The 26588-nt window shown below is 48.1% G+C and overlaps 1 protein-coding gene across 4 annotated transcripts in view; it reads right to left on the bottom strand.

Moving 5' to 3' along the window:
* The window catches only part of RECQL4 (RecQ like helicase 4), a 45542-nt gene that overhangs the window by 17105 nt on the left and 1849 nt on the right, over positions 1-26588 (bottom strand). For 3 of the 4 annotated variants that reach the window (XM_032790981.2, XM_032790980.2, XM_075063304.1), the window contains 7 exons: positions 23492-23525; positions 21993-22102; positions 20468-20611; positions 17205-18397; positions 15093-15192; positions 8927-9056; positions 3155-3277 (listed from right to left, as the gene is read on the bottom strand). In XM_032790981.2, coding sequence (XP_032646872.1) covers positions 3155-3277; positions 8927-9056; positions 15093-15192; positions 17205-18397; positions 20468-20611; positions 21993-22102; positions 23492-23525 — 1834 coding nt within the window. The remainder of the gene's footprint in view (positions 1-3154; positions 3278-8926; positions 9057-15092; positions 15193-17204; positions 18398-20467; positions 20612-21992; positions 22103-23491; positions 23526-26588) is intronic. The other variant, XM_032790982.2, reaches the window with a different exon arrangement.

Raw genomic sequence — 26588 nt, 5'->3', positions numbered from 1 at the left:
TCTTTGATCCAGAGATCCTAAACATTTGTCATCATCACCCTCCTGGTCAGGCCTCAGCCCTGGGCAAGAATAGACAGAGCACCTGGTTCTGGTGAGCTACCTCCTCCTGGCCACAGATGAGCCACTTCCATCCCCGCTCACCATGCTAGGCCCTGCTGCTGCGTTTGATGCCACTGATCACCAGATACACCTGTCTGGCCTCCAAAAGGCTGCAGGGGTGACTAGAAACCCCCTACTTGGCTAAGGCCCCTATTCTCCAACCAACCCCAGAGGGTCGTTATGGGTCTCCCCTCCAAAGCCCTCATCCCCGGAGTCCCACAAGGGTCATCCTCATACCCATTTTATTCAGCACCTGTAGGGAGCCAGGGAGACAGCCAGAGCTAAGGGCCAGCAGGACACAAATAAACATCCAGCTCTGCTGACCCTGCACCCAACCAAGACTGAAGGGACTTGTAGGAAGCAGGACAGAGCTGCCGAGATTTTACTCCACAGCATCCCTCACTATTGAGGGGATTTGCCTTCAGACTGAGTCAGCCTTGGGGTCATTTAGGTCTCCTCCATGCTGTTGAATACTCAAAAATTATTAGGGGGCTGGAGCACATGACTTATGAGGAGAGGCTGAGGGAACTAGGATTGTTTAGTCTGCAGAAGAGAAGAGTGAAGGGGGATTTGATAGCTGCTTTCAACTACCTGAAAGGCGGTTCCAAAGAGGATGGATCTAGACTGTTCTCAGTGGGGGCAGATGACAGAACAAGGAGTAATGGTCTCAAGTTGCAGTGGGAGAGGTCTAGGTTGGATATTAGGAAACACTGGATCCCTAGGAGGGTGGTGAAGCACTAGAATGGGTTCCCTAGGGAGGTGGTGGAATCTCCTTCCTTAGAGGTTTTTAAGGTCAGGCTTGACAAAGCCCTGGCTGGGGTGATTTAGTTGGTGATTAGTCCTGCTTTGAGCAGGGGGTTGGACTAGATACCTCCTGAGGTCCCTTCCAACCCTGATATTCTGTGACAGCCCTGGAGACATCTGCACTCCCATCTGCAGCCAGACAGAAGTCTGTGCCCCCTTCTCTCAGCCTAGAGCCAGCCATCCAGCTATTCATGGCCTGGCTTGATGATTGCACCTCAAGTCTGAGAATGAAGCCACAAAGCCTGAAAAGGCTCAGGTGGGTGCAGAAAGCAACAGTCTCTCTGTGGCTGCACAGGTCACCATGAACATCTCCCTGGCATTACACTCTGCACTGGCTCCCCACAGAACCCAAGAGATTGGCCTATGCCATCCGAGAGATGCCTCTCTCTCAGCAACTGTGGCCTCCACCAACAGCTCCACCCACTGGGACAACGGAACTACCAGCCACTGGAGAGTCTCAGGAGTGCAGGAGGCAGAACTTTCCTGGGAGCTGGGCCTAGACTGCAACTGGCTTCCTCAGGAGATACGAGACCAGGGCCTCACCACACACAGGACTCAGTGAAAGACTCACTGCTTCAGTGTAGCTTTCTGGTAACAGTGTCTTGACATACATACAGCATAGCCACACTGCAAACATATACTACCAAAGACAAAGCAAACCTAAAAAGCAATCAAGCTGTTTCCACTATAGGCTGGGATGGAAAACATGGAAGAGACAACTTCTTCTTTTCCACTGTGTGGGAGGCCACTAGTGATGGGAGTTATAAGCACCTGGATGGACACAGACAATCCTCTTTAGTGCTCTGTTGTAAAGAACTCTTACAGCAAGCTCTCTTGCATTCAGAACTAATGAGGACCCCCCTCTCCGGTCTGCCAGCCACTCAGATAATAACCCAGTCTGTATTGTGGCTAGGAGTTATGCTTAGACTTACGCATCAAATTCACATGCTGAAACTCCATCGCACGGAGCACATCAGCTCCAGTACAAACACCGCAGCTTTTGTGTAGAGGGAAACGGGCATGCTTTTGTTGTCTGTGTGATGCACTTTTCTAAGATGGAGGTGGCATGCAGAGAAGGGAACTTTTGTTCTCAGAGCTGCTGCAAGAAAGTTCAAAGGAGACGCACACAGAGCTCTCTCCTGGAGACTCTGCCGTTACTCTTCCTTGCTTTCTTTCATCTACAAGACAAGTCAGCCTGGACGTTCATGGAGGGTTTGCTCTTTGGAAGCCAAACAAGAGTGAGTTGAACAGGGCTATGGTGGTGGGCAGGATGGAGTAATTAACACTTTACAAATCAAATGGGTCTTGGGGGAAGATACAAACTGCATCCCACTCTGGGCAGAAGTGGCTGCAGCTTCCCCAGGCTGCTGACCCTAGCACTAGCTGCAGTACAGAGATAGATCAATGTGCGAAGCTGGCCACACAGTGGAGTGAAGAGAAGGCATGACAGTAACAGACCAGGAGTTGGCTTCTAGGGATGTTGTCAGCTGCTGAGCCCACTGCAGACAGAAGAGGCGCACACGCATCAACCTTCTTCTGCCTCGTCTCTCCCCTCTAGCTCAGACCATTTCGTATTGATTGGTGTATTGTTATGTGCAAGGGGCCACAGGTGCTGATCAGAGCCCTGCAGCGCGAAGTGCTCTACAAACCCGTGTACCGGATTCTGATGAGCTAGCGTTACAATATGTACATGATTCCCGCTCTCCGAGAGCCAAGCCCTGACAGGACCCCCACTGAGGATTTTGGCTGATGGCTCACCCTAGGGTCTTCAAAATTTAATTGCACTGAGAAGGGAGCAGATCCAGGCATCCGCTTCCTCACAAGCACATGGCAGAAGGCCCAGCGTAGGACTTGAAAGAGAGAAAAACCCTTAGTTTTTGTAGGGCTGCAGCCATGTTTGTTTGCTCCTCCAAAATACTTTGCAGTCTAGTTCAATTGAAAGAGAGAGACCACAAAGGTTACCAGCAGGTGACCGTCCAGACAGCTGTTATTTCCACGAAAGGTCACATTTGCACCCATCCAGGACTGTGTTCCCTTTAACATGCACCCTTCTAAGCTCCTATCTCAGCTTCAGCTACAAAACTGGACACAAGTACTTAACCTTCCAGCTAGTCACTGACAGCACTGCTACTCCACGACCAGCTTCTAGAAGCCGCTGCAGAGCAAGGCAGACGTGCCCCCAGCATTAAGCAAAGCCAGCCCTCCTGACCTGCCCAACGAACAATTAACTTCTGCACCGTTAGAGTCTCACCTGAGATCTTGCTGTAAGCAGTGTTAGTCATCTGGGCCACTTCTTCCAGAGTGGGCAATGGCATCTCCTCTTCAGTAGCTTCGCTGTTTTCCTCCGGCTGTGGGCCAACAGCTGGACCTTGCTCTGCCAGGCAGAAAGAGTCTCACTCCTACTGGGGGAGCAATCATGGGAGGAAGGGGGTGCTGAACGCCAGGACCTCTCTGTCCCAGCATGTACATTTGCCAGCCCTGAGCAGCACTTATAGCCAACTGCACACCTATTGCAAATCAACACTCTGAGTGGCCTGATTGCTACATGCAACACGCTTCACACCAATGCTTTAAAGGAATGAAACTGATACACATCCTCATGGAGGCTTAGGTCATCGCTGGTCATTGCGTTTGTCACTTGGGAACTGGCCCAAGGTCCAGGTCCTGCTATATTCAATTCTAATGCCTAGACTACACAACCAAAGCAACTTTTAAGCTGTTTATGGCTGATCAGGTTGTGGGACATCATAAGAACAGTCACACTGGGTCAGACCAAAGGTCCATCTAGCCCAGTATCCTGTCTTCTGACAGTGGCCAATGCCAGGTGCCCCAGAGGGAATGAACAGAGGAGGGAATCAAAGTGATCCATCCCCTGTCGCTCATTCCCAGCTTCTGGCAAACAGAGGCTAGGGACACCATCCCTGCCCACGCTGGCTAATAGCCCTTGAAGGACCTACCCTCCATGAATTTATCTAGTTCTTTTTTCAACCCTGTTACAGTCTTGCCCTTCAAAACATCCTCTGGCATGGAGTTCCATAGGTTGACTGTGCGTTGTGTGAAAAAATACTTCCTTTTGTTTCTTTTAAATGTGCTGCCTATTAATTTCATGGGGTGGCCCCAAGTTCTTGAGTTATGAGAAGAAGTAAATACGCCTATTACTTCTCTCAACCATACAGGATTATAGACCATCAAATATCCCCCTTAGTCGTTGTCTCTTCCAAGCTGAGAGAATCCTAATCATTAATCCTCTACATATGCGAAGCCGTTCCATACCCCTAACATTTATTTGCCCTTTTCGAACCTTTGCAAGTCCAATATAATCTTTTTTGAGATGGAGATCACATCTGCACACTGTGTTTTCAAAGATGTGGTGTTCCTGAGATCAGATAGAGGTCATAAACTGATATTTCTGTCTTTACTTGTCTATTGCTTTCTTTAATTGATTCCCCAGAACACTGTTTGCTTTTTTGGGACTGCTGGCCTGCAATTGATGGCATTTTTCACGAGACTATCGACAGCGACGCCAACGATCTCTTTCTGAGTGGATTACAAGATGGAGTTCTAAATTAGCTGTTTAGTTAGGATTATGTTTCCCAATGTACATTACTGTTCATTTCAACATCTGAATTTCTACATCTTGCCCATTTTGTTGCCCAGTCACCCAGTGTTTGAGAGATCCTTTTGTGCTTTTCGCAATCTCCCTACGCGACTTACTATCTCCAAATTTTCCTATACTCTGCATTACCCCTAGATAATTTTGAATGTAAATAGAAACTAGGTAGTTGGCCCTGGGGGACACCACTGATCTACTTTTCTTCCATTTGAAAACTGACCCATTTATTTCCTACGCCCTTATTCTATATTTTAACCAGTTACCACATCCATGAGAGGACCTTCCTCTACTATCCCATTGCTGCTTTATTTGCTTAACGAGCCTTTTGGTGAGGCCTCGGTCAAAGGTTTCTGAAATCTAGCAGTACATCTATTCCATTGGATCCCCCTTCCTCTCCACCGCTTAGACCCCTCATATAATCAGAATGTAGTATGATTTCTTTAAGCTGTACTGCTTCAACATATGCGTCATCTGATAGGTTCTACAAAACTTTGACTCCTCTATCTCACTTTGATTCATCTATGTGTTGACTTTTCTACTTTTCAACCTTGTGCCTGGTTAACTGAAGTCGGCTTTAACCGGCCTCTGTAATTGTCTGATGGGCACCATCTGGGCACCTTTTAAAAAACTGGCCATCCACATTAGCTATCCTCAATCATTTGATTAACGAATCTGATTTAAATGATAGGTTACACACTAGTAGAGGCCGTGTAATTATTCACATTTGAGTTCCTTCCAGAACTCTTGGGTTGAAACCATCTGGTTTTTGGGACTCTGATAAGTGTTAGTTTATCAATTGTGTCCAAAACCTCCTCTATAGATATGTTATCTGCGGACAATCCTCATGACTTCCACCTAAAAGATTTAATGGTTCAGGTTTGGTACTCTTCCTCCATCTCAACCGTGAGACCGATGCAATTTGTATAAGTCAATCCAGTTTCTCCGCAATCGGCGCTTATTGTCCTTGAGTGCTCCTTTAGCATCTCGACGTCACTGGCCAACTGTTGTTCTAGCACGTTCCTGCTTCCTGAAGTACTTAAAAATTTTATTTGCTATACTTTGAGTCTTGCTAGCTGTTCTCTGCAAATTTTTTTTGGCTTCCTACTTAATTTTACACTTCAATTTGCCAGAGTTTATGCTCCTTTCTATTTTCCTCACTAGGATTTAACTTCCACTTTTAAAAGGATGCCTTTTTGCCTCACTGCTTCTTTTACTTTCTTGTTTAACCACAGTGGCTCTTTTTTGGTTCTCTTACTATGTTTTTTTTAATTTGGGGGGATACATTTAAGTTGAGCCTCTATTATGGTGTCTTTAAAAAGTTTCCATGCAGCTTGCAGGGATTTCACTTTTTAATTTGTTTAATTAACCTCATTTCTGTATATTTCCCCTTTCTGAAATTAAATGCTACAGTGTTGGCCCGCTGTGGTGTTTTCCCTGTCACAGGGATGTTAAATTTAATTGTAAAATGGTCACTATTACCAAGCAGTCCAGCTACATTCACCTCTTGGACCTGATCCTGTGCTGCACTTAGGACTAAATCAAGAATTGCCTCTCCCCTTGTGGGTTCCAGGATTAGCTGCTCTAAGAAGCAGCCATTTAAGGTGTCAAGAAACTATCTCTGCATCCCGTCCTGAGGTGACATGTACCCAGTCAATATGAGGAAGAGTTGAAATCCTCCATTATTATTCAGTTTTTTATTTTAATAGCCTCTCTAATCTCCCTGAGCATTTCACAGGCACCATCACCATCCTGGTCAGGTGGTCGGTAGTATATCCCTACTGCTATATTCTTATTATTCAAGCATGGAATTACTATCCATAGAGATTCTGTGGTACAGTTTGGTTCATTTAAGATTCTTACTTCATTTGATTCTACACTTTCTTTCACATATAATGCCATTCCCCCACCAGCATGACCTGTTCTGTCCTTCCAATAGATTTTGCATCCCGGTATCCCGTTGATTATCCTCATCCCACCAAGTTCTTGTGATGCTTATTATATCAATATCCTCATTTAACACGAGGCACTCTAGTTCACCCATCTTATTATTTAGACTTCTAGCATTGGTATATAAGCATGTTAAAAACTTGTCACTTTTTAGCTATCTCCCATTACATGATGTAACTGAATGGGACTTTTTTCATTTGACTGTTTCTCCTCAGATCCTCCCTGTATTTTATCATCTTCCATCCTCTCTGCGTTATTAGGACATAGGAAATCTCTATTTATAGAGCCTCTCCTAAGGGATGTCTGAACCACATGCTCCTCTGCACCTGTCGGCTTTCCCCCAGCCCTTAGTTTAAAAACTGCCCTATGACCATTTTAATTTTAAGCACCAGCAGTCTGGTTCCATTTTGGTTTAGGTGGAGCCCATCCTTCCTATATAGGTTCCCCCTTTCCCAGAAGTTTCCCCAGTGCCTAATAAATGTAAACCCCTCCTCCCTACACCATCATCTCACCCCCGCGTTGAGACCCCTGCAAATTGCCTAGGGCGGTTGTGAAATATCTCCAGAGATGGAGATTCAAGAGTAGGTTAGATAAATGTCTATCTGGGATGGTCTAGACAGTATTTGGTCCTGCCATGAGGGCAGGGGACTGGACTCGATGACCTCTCAAGGTCTCTTCCAGTCCTAGAGTCTATGAATCTATGAACTGGCCCTGCATGTGGAACTGGAAGTATCTCGGAGAATGCTACCATGGAGGTTCTGGACTTCAATCTCTTATCTAGCAGCCTAAATTTGGCCTCCAGGACCTCTCCCCTATCCTTCCCTATGTCACCGGTACCTACATGTACCACGACCACCAGCTCCTCCCCAGCCCTACACACAAGTCTGTCTAGATGTCTCAAGAGATCCTCAACCTTTGCACCAGGCAGGCAAGTCACCATGCGGTTCTCCCGGTCCTCGCAAACCCAGCTAAGTATCTAATGATCAAATTGCCAATTACTAATACCTGTCTCTTCCTAATAACTGGAGTTCCCTCCCCCGGAGAGGTATCCTCAGTGTGAGAGGATACCACAACATCATCTGGAAGAAAGATCCCAACTATGGGATTGTTTCCCTCTGTGCCAGTTGGATGTTCTCCTTCCCTGAGGCTTTCATCCTCCTCAACAGCACAGAGGCTATCAGACCAGGGGTGGGACCGTTCTACTGTGTCCTGGAAAGTCTCATCTATGTATCTCTCAGTCTCACTTAGCTCCTCCAGCTCAGCCACCCTGGCCTCCAAAGCCTGTACACAGTCTCTGAGGGCCAAGAGCTCCTTGCCCCGAATGCACACATACATCTAGCTGAACTGGAGGGAAAAAAGGCAAAATGGGACCCAGACCATGAAGTGATTATTAAGATCCAATATCCAGCATTCCGCAAGCTGGTGGCTGGGCAAACGCTTTCAGGGCCAGTCACTTTTCACAGGAACACAGGAATTGCTAGACTGGATCAGACCCGAGGTATCAAGTCTTTGACCAGCATTAGATGCTTCAGAGGAAGGTATAAGAACCCCACAGTAGATGTGAGATAATCAACCCCTACGTTAGCTCTCATCCTGGTTTCTAGTAGTTAGAGATTGGCTTAAACCCTGAAGCAGGTTTGATGTCCCTTCCAATACCCCTCTTTTACATGAGCTACTCTAACTTTGGATTCTCTGGTTATCCATAGGCATTCTAGTCCCTTTTTCAAGCTTGCTAGGTTCTTGTCCACAATGACATCCTGTGGCAGCAAGTTCCACAATCTAGTTACATGTTTTCTGTTAACATATTTCCTTTGATCAGTTTCCCACCATCTAATGTCATTGAGTTTCTCCTTGTTCCTGCGCTGCAAGACAGGGAGAGCAGAAGCTCTCCATCTCCTTCTCTAGACCATTCATTGGGTTATAGACTTATGTCCATTTTTCTCTTCTGTAAGGCAACAATCAATCTTTTCAGTCTCTTCCTATGAGAGGTTTCCCTCAAAGGCCAGGTCCTGAAACCAGCAGGAGGGAAGAGGAGAGATTCCCATTGTTACTCCTCTTGATGCAAAGTTCCCTATTGCCTCTGGACAGTCCTTACTGTCCTACACACCTGCGGGCTCTCTGTATTCATTAGCGCTTATGTTGTGTTCTCATTCATTGCTGCCCATCTAACATTTCTCTCATGCTGCTGCTGTAATTTATCCAGCATTAAAAGGTAAAGCGGGTGGAACTTTATAGCCAAACCTGTTTGTGCAATAAAGGAAAATCCAGGAACATGCCCTGCCCTGCATCCAGCTGACCCTTGGCCACACAACAGCCTCCCAAAACCTTACTATCGCCAAGCATGGCTGTCCCGAGCACATCGTCCTTGTTTATGCAACAGTTCCTGACACCAGCGCAGGTATCTATGCGAGCTGTTGCTTTTTCAGGCTGGCCCAGCTGGACATGGGAGGTAGAAAGTCTTACCTCTGCCCTTGCACTCTGAGGCCCAGTGCCCTGCTCCACCGCATCTGAAGCAGGTATCTGAGCCCCTGTCGAAGCATCTGCCACCTCCTCCAAACCATTCGCCTTTCTTCTGCCACTTCTGCTTCCACACCTGTAAAGGGACCAACATGCCTAAGCCAGGGCCTTGCTTGTAAACCAAACAAGCCCCACCAGGAACAGCCAGATTAGGGACATAGGAGCCTCCTAGATCTCCACACCCAGTCAGTGATCACTCCTGGGAAATGCACCACCTCTGGGGGTGGCAGTCAGCCGGTACGTAACAGTGCACAGCAACACTGCACAACTGTTAGGCCATGAAGCAAAAACAAAGGAGAATTCTGAATTAATTTGAAACTGCTGATGATGGGAGGCTAGAAACAACTTTGGCTGGAAATTGGCCTTTGGTAGCTCACTTAGCAAATGTGCTGGAAAGGGGACTCCTTGTTCTCACCACTGGGATGAAGAAGCCATAAATTCGTCTGCATTTTCCTCGATTAAATTAGAAACTGTAAGCTCTCTGGGGCAGAAACTGCCTCTTGCTCTGTGCTTTGTGGAATCCAAGGCCAGCAGGGCCCATTGCAATCATCTAGTCTGACCTCCTGTGTCACACCTGCCCCCAAAATAATTCCTAGAGCGGATCTTTTAGAAAAACATCCAAGGTCGATTTAAAAGTGGCCAGTGATGGGGAATCTACCACAACGCTTGATCAATTGTTCCAGTGGTTAATTACCTTCACCATTAAAAATGTATGTCTTATTTCCAGTCTGAGTTGTCTAGCTTCAGCTTCCAACCTTTTGTTGCTAGACTGAAGAGCCCACTATCACGTGTGCTCCCCACATAGGTACTATAGACTGCAATCAAGTCACAGCTTAACAAAGAGAAGGTTAAGGAAAGTAGACTGAGGGTGTCTACACAGCACAGAAAACCCCGCAGCTGGCCCATGCCAACCGACTCAGGCTCGCAGGGCTCAGGCTGTGGGGCTGTTTCATTGTGGAGAAGATTTCTGAGCTTGGGCTGGAGCTTTAGGACCCTGCGGGGTGAGAAGAGCACCCCTAGAAAGCAGCATCCCCTCTCTACAGTGCCAGTATCTCTAGCCAATAGGTACCCAGGATCTGTAGGGTTTGGAGGGAACACGCCCTGCTTCCTCCATGGCACCCATCCCCAAGGCAGCATTCACAACATTTCCTTGGCCCTCAGTCTCTCTTCGCTGCAGGGCAGGGGGCTCTATTCGAACTTTATGAGTTTGAGAGATCTAAAGAGATCCAAACTCCAGGCGATAGCCAAGCAGGGAACAGCCGATCAGACAAGAGGTTTATTTTTAAGAGAGATTCAAAATACAACCAACCCTCCCTGCACATTTCTGCGACCCTTCCCGTCAACTGGAACACGCCACCTCAGGCTCCGAGGTCGGAAATTAACAAAATCAGAAAATCTCCTGCTTTTATTAGATTGGAAAGAAAATTCTTACAGAAAGCATCTCCGAGCGGCAGTTGCCATCCTCACCTGTCCTTGAAGCTACTCAGATGTGATACAAGGACAATCATCACCCAAAGAGTTAGCCTTTCCCTGGGTTATCAGCGCTTCCACATAAACCATTTTCAGAAGCAACCGATAACCCAGATATTTTTATACTGCTTGGTCCCTTTGCCTGTGGATCACATGTTCGCAGACGTGCTGTGTAAAACATACCACGCTTTAAAAACAAACTGACTTTTCTTTCAGCTAAAATCAGAATGTATTTCTTCCCCCCGCCTCCCTCACTAGACACGCTTTCTCTCTCACGCACACAGCAGTCCACTAAGCATTCCAGCAAATCTTCACTAAAAGGCTTATTATATATTTTGGTAGCACCCTGTGGGGTACTGCAAATTGTGTTAAAATTACAAGCTGTCACTCAAAGTTTGCAAGTGGTTTCCAGGTCCTGCTGGCAGGCTAGGGGACTCTGTAGGGAAGCGTGCAACCTATGTCTTGAGCATTCAGTCTGCTGCAGACAGCCAGTCTAGAGTAAGGTGGGGTGAGTTGCGCCTCGCTGCCCTACGGAGCAGCCTGCTTTGTTTCGCTGTTTGTGGATTCATTCGTGTTAGAATTCAGAATTCTAGGAAATTAAAATATTATGTTGCAATCTTCCAGCAAAAATATTTTGTGTTTTTACCTAAACTTCTCCGTGCATTTGCCATGAACATAACAGCTCCAAAGTATGTTACCCACAGTATCGATTAAATGCACAAACCTACATTTATATTGCACAGTTAAAATTAAAAACGAGGCAGGAAAAGCAAGTGTTATAGTTGCCACAGTAATGAACACCACCACCACACACCTTGTATAGTATGTGGCATATGTAACCGAATGCCCCCCTGTATTCACACCCTACATGCTACTGTAATAATCTTTGTACAAAATACATCTTGTGAGGCATCATTTGAAAACTAATAACCCACTGGTTAATATCATCACTATGAACTGTATGTAGCAACATTACATGTAAAGTTATGAATTCCCCGTGTGATGTTCTTAGCACATATTCAAACCCACATAGCCCTGACTAGGCAGAAGTTGTTAAACAGTGATGTCCTACACCAGTGGTCTCCAACCTTTTTATGCCCAAGATCACTTTTTGAATCTAAGGGCAACCCAGAATCTACCCCACCCTTCCCCAAAGCCCCATCCCTTCCATCCCTCCTTCTTTCTGTCGCTCACTCTCCCCCACCCTCACTCACTTTCACCAGGCTGGGATAGAGAGTTGGGGGTCAGGAAGGTGTGCAGGCTCTGGGCTATGACCAAAGTGTTGGCAGTGTGGGAGGGGGCTCTGGGCTGAGCCTGGGGCAGGGGGTTGGAGTGCAGGAAGGGGTGAGGGGTGCAAAGCTCTGGGAGGGTGTTTGGGTGCAAGAGGAAGCTCCGGGCTGGGGCACAGTAGGGGATACAGGATGCTGGCTCTGGGAGGGGGGGTCAGGGCTGGGGCAGAGGATTGGTGTGCAGGACGGGGTGTATGGGGTATGGCATGCCACTGGGCAGCACTTACTTCTGGCGGCTCCTGGTCGCTGGCGGGCACAGCAATGCTAAGACAGGCTCCCTGCCTACCCCAGCCCCACACCGTTCCTAGAAGGAGCCAACAAGCCCCTGCAGGGGAGACAAGGGGGGGGCATGTGGCTCCACACACTGATCCTCTTTGCAAGCACCGGCCCCACAGCTCTCCGGCCAATGGGAGCTGCGGGGACAGTGCTTACAGGCAGGAGCAGCACACAGAGGGAGACCCTCTGCCCCTAGGGTCACACTGGCCGCTTCCAGGAGCGGAGTGGGGCCAGGGTAGGAAGTCTGCCTTAGTGGCAGCTACGCTGCACCACCAGAGATAGCGATCGACTGGGAGATTCTCTAGGATCCACCAGATGATCGCGATCAGCTGGTTGGTGACCGTTGTCCTAAAAAAGAAATGTGTGTTGACCTCCATTTACATATAAGTAGTAAACAGGCTCCCTGGGGCAGCAAGGCGGGTAAACCAGTTCCTCAAAGAGGAAGGACAAGCCAGGCCTCTAGCCAGGTGTCATCAAGGTTAACTGGCCTCCCCAGTCACATGGCCATTCTTTGGTAATGAAATGGGGCAGGAACAGATCAATCTGCATTTTAGCAAACAACCACATGGAACCTCTTTCACCACGACACCCCGGTCTCCGTTCTCACAGCTGCAAGGAATGTTATCTAGTGATAGCCCTGAGGAAGATGCATTGCAAAGAGTAACTGGACTACAAAAGTGAGGGTCAAAAACACCCCAGGTTTCTCTCTGCCTTTTACTCAATGACAAAAGAACCAACCCTTTGACTTTGGGGGAGTTCCTGACCTGAGAGTTTGGCCAGCAACGTTGCTGGGAACCATGGTAAGGATTTTACCTTGAACCGGATCTAGTTTGTTACATTTTAGCTGCTAGAAAGCGTTTTATCTTTATTTCTTGTGTAACTATGTCTGGCTTTAATGCCTTACACTTGTACTCACAAAGTCCCTTTACAGTTAAATGAACTTGTTTTATTTTCTAATAAAAAATTAATCCAGTGTTGTGTATAAACTGAACTGTTTGCTACTTCAACTGGAGTGATGCAAAAGGTTGCATATTGACCCCTTACAGGGTCAATGGATCTGTGGTATCTGAGCTGTCCAGGAGGGGGCTGGACAGTGGAGAACATGTTTTGGGGAAAATTCAGGACTGGGAGTGTGTCCAGGTCACCCTGGCAGTAGTAACCAAGGCTGGTGGAAGCCAGGTTGTGAATGCTGTGTTGCTGATGGGCTGTTGGGGTCAGAGCTGCTGGACCAGGACTGTGGCTATACACACACACAAACACTCAGGGTGTGACCTGCGTGCTGGCAGGCTGTTTGTGAGCGGCTCAGGTTGGGAGCTACAGCACCAAAGTACTGTAAGGCACCCAGGGTTGCAGAGCAGGTGACGATACAACCCCGCACTGGAGAATTGTTTTCAGTGCTATCCATTTCCAAAAAATGGTTGACAGGAACTTGCTCTAACAAAAATGATCTTTGGGCAGAGACCAGGAATGCAAAGTTTCACCCTAAAATGTGAACCTTTCAGAACAGCCTGTGAAAACGGGACTATAACTGAAGAGATTGTGTGTCAGTGATAGCGTTCACTACTGAGCAGAGCTACAAGACAGGAATCCTTTCACATGTGCAGCCATCTCTGCAGCTAAATGCAGCGGTGCTTAACCCAGCAACATTACACAATTTAGGACATGAAGGGAAGTCAACTGTATCCAATTCGAGCCGTGTGGAGTGGAGGGGAGGGGAATTAAAGGAGGCAGAATGCAGCCACCCATGGTAGAACTTAGCTAGAACACAAGGGTTAATTCCACTGCTCTTGCAAGAAATGCTTTGGGAACTTTGACTTCATGTGATTGGTCCCTCTGTTTAACATCTTATCTGAGCAGGCTAGAATTCACCACAATATTCATATTCTACAAAACAAAAGTTGTGCTGTTGAATTCCCCGTTATTTAACGATTTTTTGCTTGGCAGTGAGATTAAGCCGGTGCCATTCGACTGTGGATCACGAGATCAGCAAAGCACTGAACTGGTGCCACAATGTTAGTGGAAGGCTGTTTCTTCTACTGGAATCCAGTACACTGGGCATGTTTCGCTGAGAGAGAGATTCTCTAAAGTAAACCAAAACTAATTCTACAGCATGCGTGCAGCCGAAGGCACTAAGAGTCTCACTCAGGGCTCTCGCGTGGCCTTTGGAAAGGAGGAACTAGACAGATTTTAAAGAAGCCAAAGTCTGGTGAGGTCTCTGTGCTCCATCATTGCCCTTAGGCATGTCAGACAGAATGGCATATTCTACAGCACAGGTTGCAAACACTTCAAAGGGATCCCGTCAACGTCAGGTCAGCAGCACACTCCTGGCTGAAAGCTCGTTGCAGGCTGTGGTTGTGAGCAACACTTCAGGCTCTGATCCGACAACTTACTCCCCATGGACAGACCCCAGCACCCAGTGACATCAGTGGGGCTCTGCCTGGGTGCAGAGTTCTGCCCTCGGAGTAACTGTCAGGATCAGGGCCTAAGATCCTTATAACTTTGAGATCAGAGAGCAAAACCGATTCTCTTCTTCCCCCACCACCCTCCATTCATTTACGACATACAACTGGCAGCACTTTGTCCAGTCAGTCTCATGGTTCCTCAGCCCCACTGCCCAGTCAGTCACTGTCTCCCAGTTGTGTGGCTCTTTCACATGATAACAGGGAGAGGAAACATTTAAAAAAAAAAAAAAAAAAAAAAAGAGGAGGGGGGCGATTTTTGACTGTAAAACCACAGAAACTAGCAAGAGGATTCAGGAGCCAGGGTAGAAAGTGAAACTGCTTTAAACTCACTTGGAAAAGTGACTAGATTTCAAGCTTGTTGAGTCCCTTAATGAAAGGGGCAAAACCTAGCAAGCAAGAGGTTATAAATATCTAGCTCCATCAGAAATACAGTCTGCAGCACAGAATGAAACATTCAGAACTGCTCACAGCCTGTGCTGCAGGAGAACGGAGATGGGGAAGAAGAGGTTAGCAGCATGGAAAGACACAGACACATGGGAAATGAGGGTTGTTGCTCTTTTATAAAGGGGGAGTCCTCCCCTTAATTAGCACTCACCAAGCAATTGGCCGGCTCACCTGCTTGCGAAGGCGATGTCCTCTCAACGCGTAACCTTTAACGTGAGATTTCTTCTTCAGGTTGAGTCTGACAAAGTTGCCGTCCTTCTTTGGAGGGGCCCTGGAAAAACAAGTCCAGGTGATAGAGTCAGGCAGCGTGTAGGTTGCCCATGAAGATGCACTGGATTGCATTCTTGCTGCAATGAAAGCTGGACTGCATCAAGGCAGGCAACATGGAACAATGGCGAGAGATGGGGATAGGTCTAGTTTCATTTTCTCAAGCAGTCTGAAATGCAAGTAGTAAAGCTGCACCACTGATGAAATCTACACCACGCTGCCCTTCCCTGGTACCTGCCATCCAACGATTTCAAAGTGCTGCAGAAACAATGATTAATCTTCACAACCCCCCATGACATAGATATCATCATCCCCATTTTACAGAGGGGAAACTGAGGCACAGAGAATCTAATGGCTATATTTTCAAAAGTTGCTTCTCTCATTCTGGGGGCCTTGATTTTGGAGAGGCCACCTTGAGACACTTTGGCTTGGCGAGCAGAGGGGTTAAGCACCCACAATTCTAATCAGAGTCAATGAGTGTTTGTGAAAAACCAGGCGCAAGGGGTCTCATGTGGGGCACCCAAAATTAGTGAAGATTTCTGAAAGCGTTGGCTTTAGTGTGGCCCAAAGTTACATGCTCCATCTGTGGGAGAGCCAGGAACAGAACCGAGGTGCCTTGATTCCAAGTCCCATGCGTTCCAGACTAGACGATCACAAGGGACCCTTCTGACCTTAAAGTCTATGACTCACATGAGACTACCCAAGAGAAGGGCCAGATTCTGCCCCTCTCACACACACTGAAGATGACCTTATTCTGAGAGCAACCCCACTGATTTGGGTGGGGGTAGGGAAAAATCTGTCCCCAGGGAATATTTTTAAAGCAATGTTTAAAGAACCCAATACGTGCTTAGTATCAGAGGGAGGGAGATATTCTGAAAGTCAGTACTGATCGCTACTCTTCCCCTCAGGGCTTCAGAGCTAGTTTTGAACCCCTGAAGTCATTCTGCAAAAGGAGCCCAGCAGCTCAGCACTTATCTCGATAAATGCTCTGGATACAGATCCTCTCTCTCTGTCAATATTTAATGTGCCACCTGCCTTGAAACGGGATGCGGAGGTGCTTTGACAAGCCGATTGGAAAGTCATCTCTGCTAGGCTAGCTTCTATTGCCCACAACACTGGGCCGGGGTTTAATAAGTTGATTTTACCCTACACCCCTTGTAATTGCCGTTTAGTGACTTGAAAAAGCACCATCTCATGCTAAGCCTCCCCTGCTCCCAATTTCCATTTGGTAACCCGCTGCTCAGCTTCCTTCCCTGCCCTGGTTTTGGTTTATTTCTCCTGTTACATCAGCACCACCCCTGCTATCAGCTGCTGGAAGGTTTAGTCACTTGCTCAGCACACAGAGCCAGACTCCTCTCAGCTACCCCAGCTCAAACTCTGCTCCCCCATAGCAATTCTGAGCGGGTGACCAGAGCCAACTGTCACAGTCAGAGCAGTATCTAGGCTGCTTCAATTTATGCCAGTGCCAGCTTGAGAACTGGGGCGCTGTAACTAGTTCCCTGACTGCTTTTCTCATCTGCCAGACCAAGTGCTTCTTCGCACCAGAGAGGATCTGGCCCATAGTTCAAAATAAATATAGGCCTTGCACACGCCGTAAGAGCTGCTGGCAGGAAGCAGGCTACATTAGGGCATGAGGATGCTCATTCGGTATTGAAGATGACTGGGAAAGCACTTGCACCTTGGAACACAAGCTTAGGCCAGTTTCAGCACAGGTTTCGGACACTGCTCAGGTCCAAGGAGGTTGGAACCTAACCTGTTTATTTTACTGCCAGGTGGTTTCCAGGAATTGCAGATGATGCTGCAAGAGCTGCCCATCTTACACACCCATGAAATGGCAAGAGCTAGATCCCTGGCCACTTGGGTCAACGGGGGGAGCATTGCACGGCGGGACCTTTAGTCTCCAAGGGCTGCCTCTCTACACTCAAGACAAGGACAACTTCTGGCTACATCGTACGATCCTGTGGGCTGCTGGATTCCCAACCTCAAGGCTGAGCCACCAGAAGAGACCAAACCCACCTGCAGATGCTGGCTCTGCTGCTCCATTTGTGCTTCCCCTCCCCTTCGACTTCTCCAAGGAGGTTTTCAGAAAGCATCGGCACATCCCTTCCCATCTCCTCTTTAACCTCCACATCCTCCCCATCCTCTTCCAAGTTGTTTTCGCCTGGCTTTGGCTCACAGACAGCCCCTCTCGCTTTCTTTTTCACAGAGACGGGGTTGTCTCTGGCTGATGCATTGGTCCGCCTGCGCTTTGGTGCCACAGCACCATCTTCTGGGCCTGCCGCACCATCATCTCTGCTGGCCATGGCCATTTGCTGCCTCTTTCTATTGGTCACTTTGACCTTCTTGGGTTGACTGGACCCATCCCCTGTTCTACAAGAGGCTCCTCCCTGCCTCCCTGCAGGGTTACCAAGTTTTTCCTGCTCTGTTCCCTGATGGGCATCCTTTGGGAGAGTCTTGGGTTTACTGACACGTTCTTTCGCAATGCTGATTTCAGCAGCACCAAGCGACAAGTCCATCCTGCTGTTCCCTTGGGTTTCACTAGTGCCCTGCTCATCCTTCACAGCCACCCTGCAGTCATCTCCACCCCCTTTAATTAGATCATCCCCCTCCAGCGCAGCTCCTTGCCGGTTTCTCCTAGAAGGATCCTGGTGTTCCTGCAGCTGCCAGCTCCCCAGGAGGCAGTTTCCTAGAGGTGGAACATGCTCGCTTTCCAGGGACTGAGCCCTAGCTCCAGTGGTTTGGTTCAGGGAATGGTCACGCAGAGGTTGGGCAACATTCCCCTGCAGGGCACAGCCTCCTTCTGTCTGATCTTTGTTCCTGTCATTTGAGGTAGAAGCACTTTCCTCTCTTGATCTCTCCCCTACTTTCTCCCTGATGCCCTGACACCTGTCCAGCCAGCCAGGATCCAGGGAGCCCAGTCTCTGGGCCACTGTCTGCTTCAACTGCTGGAATTTATTCACCTCAGGGCTTGGCTTCAGCCCTGCAGAGAGGATGGTGGAGGCCAGCCTCGATATCGATGGCGGGAGGAGGAGGTCTCCTGGCTCATCAGGATCAGCATTAGTAACGCAGTCTTTGCTGCTTTTCAGCGATGGCATCTGCGGGGGCTTTGGAGATGCACCCTGGTTGCTGTTGTCAGAGCTCTTCTCCAACAGGGGCACAGCTGGCTTCCCTCGGGGGGTCAAGGACTTCCTCAAAGTTATAGGACGCTCCTGCAATCAGAATTAAATGGTGGTAAGTTTTCAGCATTCCCAGTCCCAGTCCAGGCCCTACACTGCTCCTCTCTGTACTGCCCCAATGTGCAGACACCCTTAGAATCCAGCTTCCCCCGGCCCTTTCCCTCCCCAAATCCAGGTTGCTTCTACAGAATCACTTCTTCCGGGATGTCCACAACAAGGGACACAAACTGACAGCTAAAAAGCAGCTCTAAAGTATTCCTTCCTCTGGGCTTCCTAGTGCCTCCATCAGCTCTGCCAATTCTTCAGGGCAAAGACTGGCTTCATTGCACAGCCTCAAGCGTAGCGTCAGCACATATATAACTTATAGCAAGCCCCAAAGAAAATGTTAGCTCTTTAAAAACCCCCAATGAATAACCAGTCATGCTAGCAACACGGCTACTCCAGGCAGCAGTTCTTTGGTGCACCAATGGCTTCCAAACGGGTTCCATTTGCTTTCCCGCATCAACTCTCGACACCTATCTTCTGCTCACACTAAAGGGAAGATGTGAGAACAAAGATACTTTCAACGGACACCTCCCTCTGATAAGAACGAGTGACACTTTTCAATCGCCCCAAAGGATCTGAAGGGCCACATTCAACCAGCCTTACTCGTAATGCAGCGTGAGTGCAAGACCCAGCAGAATTTGGCCCAGATTAACAAGCTATGCGCAGAGGGATCGCTTCAACAATTAGTGAAATGCAGCCACCTCTGGAGTGGAACGTGGAAGTTGTTTTAACAAACTGCTCAAAAACTTTGGGACAGGAAGTGAACAATATGGCATCCAATAGAACCTGCTGGCAAGGTTTTGTGCTGTAGAATGTAGACACCCAAATGAAATCTGATCATGACACTGGAAGTAACACCTCTACTCCAGGGGAACATGCCAGGAGATCTTTAGTGACTACAAGGAGTCGGGAGCTCTGGTTTAGGCAGCTTTCCAATGATTCAATATTACAACAGGATAGTAAATATCCAAACCTAATTCCACTGCTTCTGAAATACCCACTTTGCCTTGGGCAGGAATTAGTCCCTCTTAAAGGAGAATTCCTGTGATTTCAGTCACACATGCTGAACACATCTAAGAGAAGAGATCTCACCAGATATCAGATTCATTTTCATTATGCAGCAGCTCCTGAGTGAAAGGGTTTAACCAGCCCATAAGAACTACCTTTGTGAACAGCACCAAGCAAGGGCAAATCAAAGATTCACTAGATATTTGGTGGAGACTAAAACAACCAAAATGTATCATCCCCCTTTCTCCAGCCTTGTCAATTTGACAAGCACAGTCAGATGAAAGAGGAGCCTCACACAGCAGGTGGGGTGCAGTCTAACCCCTCAGCTGGTTTGCAGATCACCTCCATGTGACTCCAGCTGGGCAGCCTCACCTTCCGCAACATCGTGTGAACTGAGCCCCTCCAACTCGTAGAGGGTTTTGCAGAGTTCAAGGGTTTGACTTGTTGGGAACTCACCCCTGGGGCCCTGTCTGGAAATGCAGTGGGGCATTTTCCTCCTCTTCTGAGAAGGGGCCATGAACAGCTTTGAGAGGTGCCTCTGGGACTCTCTCTCCACTGCCTGCCATGCAAGCTTCATTTCAAACTGCGCCTGCACACACTAGCCTTTGGCACATGCCGTCTCCGAGAAGAAGGAGAGCTTCTCCTTTTGAAAGGCAGGGAAGGATCAAACTCTTGCCGCACTGGCAGCTTGCCTGGAGCTCACCTAGAAGGCATGAAAGGGAGGGGATTACGCAGGCTGAGCCACTCTACTAAAGAGAGGTGCAGCTGCAGGCTACAGCTCCCAGCATGCAATGTGCCCTCTTGATCTAAGCTTGGCCTCCTGTGGAGCATCCCATCCCAAGAGCTATAGTCCACCCAGTCTGCACTTCTGCCTTAAAGAAGAGAGCAACATTACTGAATTCAGTGGATCACACGTTGGCCACCTCACACGAGATTCTGTCTAGTGAATCCATTCAGAGTGCTAGAGCGACGTCTCCTCTCCTAAGCCTATCACACAAATGCTACACAAGTTACCCAAACATCAAACGCCCTTTCACGGAGTTGCCAGACCTTTATGGCTGTTCCTAGGTTGGTTTTCAGCTTCATTCCAAAATACTGCGCAGACGCCTTTAGGGTGTCACGGTCCTGGTGGCTCAGCTTGGGGGCTGTCTGCCCTCGATTCAGATGTGTGCCCCAGCAACCCGAGTCAGGTGCCTCGAACAAAGAGAAAACAGTCAAACCAAGCTCGACTACTTCTCTGGGAGCCAATTAGAGAGCACAGGCACATGATCACTTATCTTTGAGATAGGGGGAGGAGGGATGAAGAGCCAGAGAGTAGCTACACATTAATAAGTAACACTGTACTATGTGTTAGCCCTCCCGAGAGGGCAAAGGGAGCTGGATGGAAAACATCAGGCCTTCAGGTGCGTATCAGCCCGTCATCCTCTAGTGCAGTGGTTTTCAGCCAGGGGACTGAGGCCCTCCAGGGTGCCATGAGCAGGTTTCATGCTGGCCCTGCTTGGCGGCCCCCATTAGACTCGCTGGGCCCCAGGGTAGAAAGCCGAAGCCGCACCACATGGGGTTGAAGCCTGCGCCCTGATCCTTGCCACTCGGGGCTGAAACCGAAGCCTGGACAATATAGATTTGTGGGGGCCCTATGGCATCAAGCCCCAGGCAATTGACCTGCTTGATACCCCCCAATGCCAGCCTTGGCTTTTAGATGCAGAAAACCAGTTATTGTGGCACAGGTGGGCTGTGGAGTTTTTATAGCATGTTGAGGGGGCATCAGAAAGAAAAAGGTTGAGAGCCCCTGCTCTGGTGCAACACTCCCCAAACTTGAGGGCCCCCCCCTTAACCCTGTCCATGCCCCGGGGCTTGGACCATGGCTAGTGGGGGGACACATGTGGACAGAGGTAAGGGTCCGAGGCTAGGCCGGGTCTGGGAGCAGGAGCAGAGCCGCAGCCAAGCTGTGGTGGGGGCTAGCAGCTGGGCCCGTAGCCAAGTATGGTTCCACTCCCGGCCTTGCCTCCAGCCTCTGCCCCAGGCCAGGAACAGAGCTGCGGCCAGTGGCCAAGGCTGGGGATGGGCCAAGGCACACGAGGGGACGGGAGCCAGGGATGCAGCTGGGGGCCAAATTGGAGCAGAGGAGGCTGAGGAGGGGCTAGGTGGCACTCTACAAGTGCCTCTCCACAGCAATTTAGTCACACCGCCTCTCCGAATGGTGTAAAGTCACATTCAGTGTAATTAGGTTGACACAGCATCAGCATAGACACTGTGTTGCTTACATTGACTGTTAATGGCCTCCAGGAGCAGTCTCACAATGCCCCGCATTGACAGTACAATCGGCACAAGCACTCCTGGGGAGGATGCACACTGCCAGCACAAGGAGCCAAGTGTGCAGACACAAGCGATTTAATAACTGCGGTGGCTGTATGCCGACGTAACTTAGGTTGATTGTTGCAATCCCTCCACACCCAGAGCTAGCAAAGTCTGCACAAGTTCTGTATACACAGGAGCTGCAGAATCAGGTCCCAGAAAGAGATGCTACTGCAAAGAAGCTGCTGAGTTCAGCAAAGCATAAGTGTCCCTTGGTTACCTGTTCCACTCCTGGGGTTTCTTTAGCACCTTGCTGGCAGACTGAGCTGGATTCGGGGGAGCCCTGATGCTCTCTTGCTTGCTTGAGTGCTTTATACTCTCTGTACAGTTCTGTGCATTAAAATAAGGATTGTAAGAGTAGATTTCATAAGGTAGCTGGGATATGCTCCATGGTCTTATTTCTGTTGGAAAACCCAAGCCGTAATGTACTAGTAGAGGAAAGCAGACACCCGTTCCCCGAAGAACAAGGATTCTGTAGATTAAATTTGGAGGGATTAGATTTGTACATAAATAATTATGTCTAAAGACCCTTTCCTGACTTTTGAAAGCTAATTTTACACTAGCTTGAATTTACAAAAACGAAAATCATCCTCATTGTTATTTATACAAAATTTAATGACTGCCATTGGGATTCATAACAGATCGAGAAATCAAAGCACAATATTTGATTTCCATATTTCATGTCTTAGGCCCGACCTTAAAAACACGCACCTGCTTAAACTTGCGCACATGAGTTTTCTCGTTGAGTTAAATGGACAACTCCCATGTGTAAAGTTAATCATGTGTATAAGTATTGGCAGGATTGGGCCCTAAGATTTAGTTTCTAAGCATGAGGCAGTATGTGCTGAAACTGAGCGACCCCTCACATGTGTCCCATCAAAGCACATGTCATCCACATGCCCAGCTGAGGTGCCTTATGGGTCTGGGCCCCTAACTACAACCGATTTCATGGGAATAATCCAGGAATTTATCCTGCTCCCCATTGTTTCTAAGTGGAGAGAGAAATACAGTATTACTGACATATGCCAAATAAAATATATTTCCAGGCCTAAAGTCTTTAATAAGACTTTGAAATACATCTCTACCCCGATATAACATGAATTCGGATATAACGTGGTAAAGCACCGCTCAGAGGTGGGGGGCTGCGCACTCCAGCAGATCAAAGCAAGTTCAATATAAGGCGGTTTCACCTATAACGCAGTAAGATTTTTTGGCTCCCAACAACAGCGTTATATTGGCATAGAGGTGTCTTTCAAGTCTAAGATTGAACACTGTTCTCCTCTCTTTAAATAAACTTTTACTTTAAATGCCCGTTTTCTATATTCTTTCAACATACGTAACAATAATTTTACTTTTGTCTAGCACCCTCCAAGGATCTCAGAGTGCTTTATATACATTAGTATAGGTCCCAGTGAAGCAGGGCAGCAGTATCTCAAGTTCACAGAAGGGGAAACTGAGGCAGAAAGGTTAGATGACTTACTCAAGGTCACAGGGAAAGTCTGTTGCAGAGCTGTATGGGGGTGGAGAGCCGTCCTACTTACCAATCACCCATGGGAAAGGAGAGCGTTTCCTGGGACAGCTATAGCAAAAGTCTTATCTCCTTTGCAGTCATTGGTGATTTCCCCCCATGTACTGATCCTTCTTAGTGACACAGGCACACCCTCCCCCTCACCCCATGGAGCAGCTGTGCAGTTTGGGGAGTTTATAGCTCATACTTACTCTTTGTCTCCTCTGGAGCCTCTTCCATATCGGTCTGTAAAACAAATACTAAACTATTAGGCATTAATCCCAGGTGCAGGTGTGTTTGGAGAGAGGCTTTTTCCCTTCCACTTGGAACCACCTTCCCTCCTCCCTGTGCATCAAGTACCCTAGGCATCCTGCTTCAAGGACTCCTGAGAACCCTTCTGTTCCACATTGTTTTCCAGCTAGAACAACTTATCAGCCCCTCCATGTTTATACTGCATGGTTCTTACTCAAACCTTTATGCTGCAAGCTTTTGGGGACAGAGATTCACTCCATCTTTCATCTGGTGAATGTGACCTACCGCAAGGCACTGTCTACATGTCAGCGAGCTAGGTAACGAAGTGAAACCATTCCGATCTAGCTCCTAATTCAGAGGAAAAGGTGCAGTAAGAGGCCAGGTCTCCAGACGATGACAGTAGAATTCCCATTAATAACTCTTACCACATAGCACTTTTCAGGTACAAAGCCTGTTCCACACATTTCAGTAACCCTCTATACTCCCTGAGAAGTGGCAAAGTATTATCTTCATGTTACAGATGGGGAAACTGAGTCTTTCTGTGCCTCCACAATGGAAGGAGCCAGTGACAGAACCATGATTAGTTCTTAGCAGTTCCCAATTTCCAGACCACTAGACGACACTGCCTCAACCTCCTTGAAAGGACGTGCATTTGGGCACAGTTAGAGGGAATTGGGGCTTCCATTTCCCAGGCTTTATTGCTTGACAAAATTCAGGGCAATTTGGGGGGGCGGGGGAGATACACAGAAAAGGAAAAGGCAATTTTCTGTGCAGCCCAACTTTTAATTATTTCCTTTTAAAACATTTGTGGTGCCCTGGACATTGATGTCCCCCTATTGGTCAATGTGTAAGAATGGGCTGTTATAAACAAATAGATGGTGACTTAAGGCCCTGCCCTGCAAACACTTATGCACGTGCTTCACTTTAAGCACAGGTGTAGTCTGCAGGGCCGGCTCCAGGCACCAGCATTCCAAGCTGGTTCTTGGGGCAGCAATCTGACAGGGGCGGCAGTCCCTGTGTTTTCGCCACCACAAGCAGCGTGCTGAATTGCCGCCGAGGGCAGCGGGGGCAGTCTGTGCACCTTTAGGGCAGCAGGCGCATTTCCACGGTGGCGGCAATTGGCAGCAGCTTCTATGTATAGCTGTCCGCCGTGGCTTTCAGCTAAACATAGAAGCTGCCGCCGAATTGCCGCCACCACGGAAACGCACCTGCCACCCTAAGGGCACACAGAGTGCCCCCGCCATCCGGAAGCAATTCGGCGCGCTGCTTGGGGTGGCGAAAACTGTAGAGCCGGCCCTGGTGGTCTGTTGTCAGATGTTCAGCTGGGTGTGTACGTTCTCTGTGTGCCATCCCAGCTCTGCACAGGCAGCCGGCACAGCCGATGTCAATTGAACTGCCTAGTGACCACAAGATCCATTAAAGTACAAAAACAATGAGAAGTCCAGCGGCACCTTAAAAAGTCTAACAAATTTATTTGGGCATAAGCTTTTGTGAGTAAAAACCCACTTCTTCAGATGCATGGAGTGAAAATTACAGACACAAGCATAAATATACTGGTACGTGAAGAGAAGGCAGCTACCTTACAAGTATCTGAAGAAGTGGGCTTTTTACCCATGAACGCTTATGCCCAAATAAATGTGTTAGTCTTTAAGATGCCACCGGACTTCTCGTTGTTTTTGTGGATACAGACTAACATGGCTACCCCCTGATATTAAAGCACAAAGGCACCTGGCCAGGTTTATTGTCGACAAAGCACGATATTAGTATCCCACAGACTCTACCGAACCACTAATACATGTATGCCTTTAGCAATGGATGCAGCTCAGTGAATGGTGGGACTTTCCATTTCCCCGTAGGCCAGACAAAGACGTCCCTCTGAGGTACCATTTTATACACCAATACAAACAAGTTCCCTATTGCCCCTCTGACACAGGTAGTTACTGCCCCCTGACACGGTTAGTAACCAACCTCTGAAGTGGCTAACCACCACCCATTACCTTATACCTCTTGGTTTGATCAAAACATCTCCATCCATCACAAGGTCATCATCTTTAGGAGGAGTCAGTGTGTTCTCCTTACCTTTGGAGTGTTTGTACCATACTTGGTATCGGGGTGTTCTAGTACCACCCTTCTGGAATGTGTTTGTGTGAGTATCCCGCGCCCAGCCTCTCTTAGGAATGTGTGTTTTTGTAATACCAGCCCTGTTCTTGTCAGGTTCTGTGAGCCTGCAGGCAGAGTCTGACTGCTACTAACTTTGCTTCTTTGCATCGTATCAGCAAAGCTTGAGCACTACTTTAGTGCAGACCTTAGGCCTCACACCTGGCTTCTTACGTCCCAGCCTCTCTTTCTAACTCCTACCCCCGCCCCACAACCACGTCACACCCTTTTAGTCTTTCATGGGGACGTAACATTGTACCACATACATTCTGCGAAAAGCATAATGCTAGACTGAGAGATACCAGTAGGCTAAAACATTGTATTAGGGCCACCATTTACTTTACCATTCAATACATTACATGCCCCCTCTGTCCTTGGGCTGCAACCACTCCCCCATGAATTGATGGCAAGGTTCTTGGTACTTTAGTCCCTTTTGGTGGGCCTGGGGACGGTAGCCAGGACCTCGACTGAGGATGTAGTTTAATGACTGATGCCTTGGGGAACACTCCAGGTAATGAAATGTTATTGAATATTGGAATGGAAGCCGACTCCAACTGGGGCTGCCAGACAAACCATATCAGCGTAATATGTTAACTTGAATCTCTCCAATCCCCCTGGAGGCTGTCCTCTCAGAATGTCAACTACCGATTTAACAATTCTTCCCTATATTCAGCTAAATTCCCCACATCACACACACACACTTGTCATCTCACTCTTCATTTTATGCCTCCTTCATACCACCTTGAACAATTCCTGGCCTTCCTTGGCATTTGAACTTGCAGACAGTTGACATGCTAGGGTGTTGCTCAGCCAAACGCTAAAGATTTAGCTCTTTTAATCTTTCCTCAAAACAGTGCAGACAGCAGCAGAACCACATAATCCCCAGCACAGATGAACATT

The sequence above is a fragment of the Chelonoidis abingdonii genome, chromosome 2 (assembly GCF_003597395.2).
Source record: "Chelonoidis abingdonii isolate Lonesome George chromosome 2, CheloAbing_2.0, whole genome shotgun sequence".
NCBI classification, from domain to species: Eukaryota; Metazoa; Chordata; order Testudines; family Testudinidae; genus Chelonoidis; species Chelonoidis abingdonii.
The sequence above is the reverse complement of the archived record's forward strand: the minus strand, read 5'-3'. Positions and strand labels throughout refer to the sequence as shown.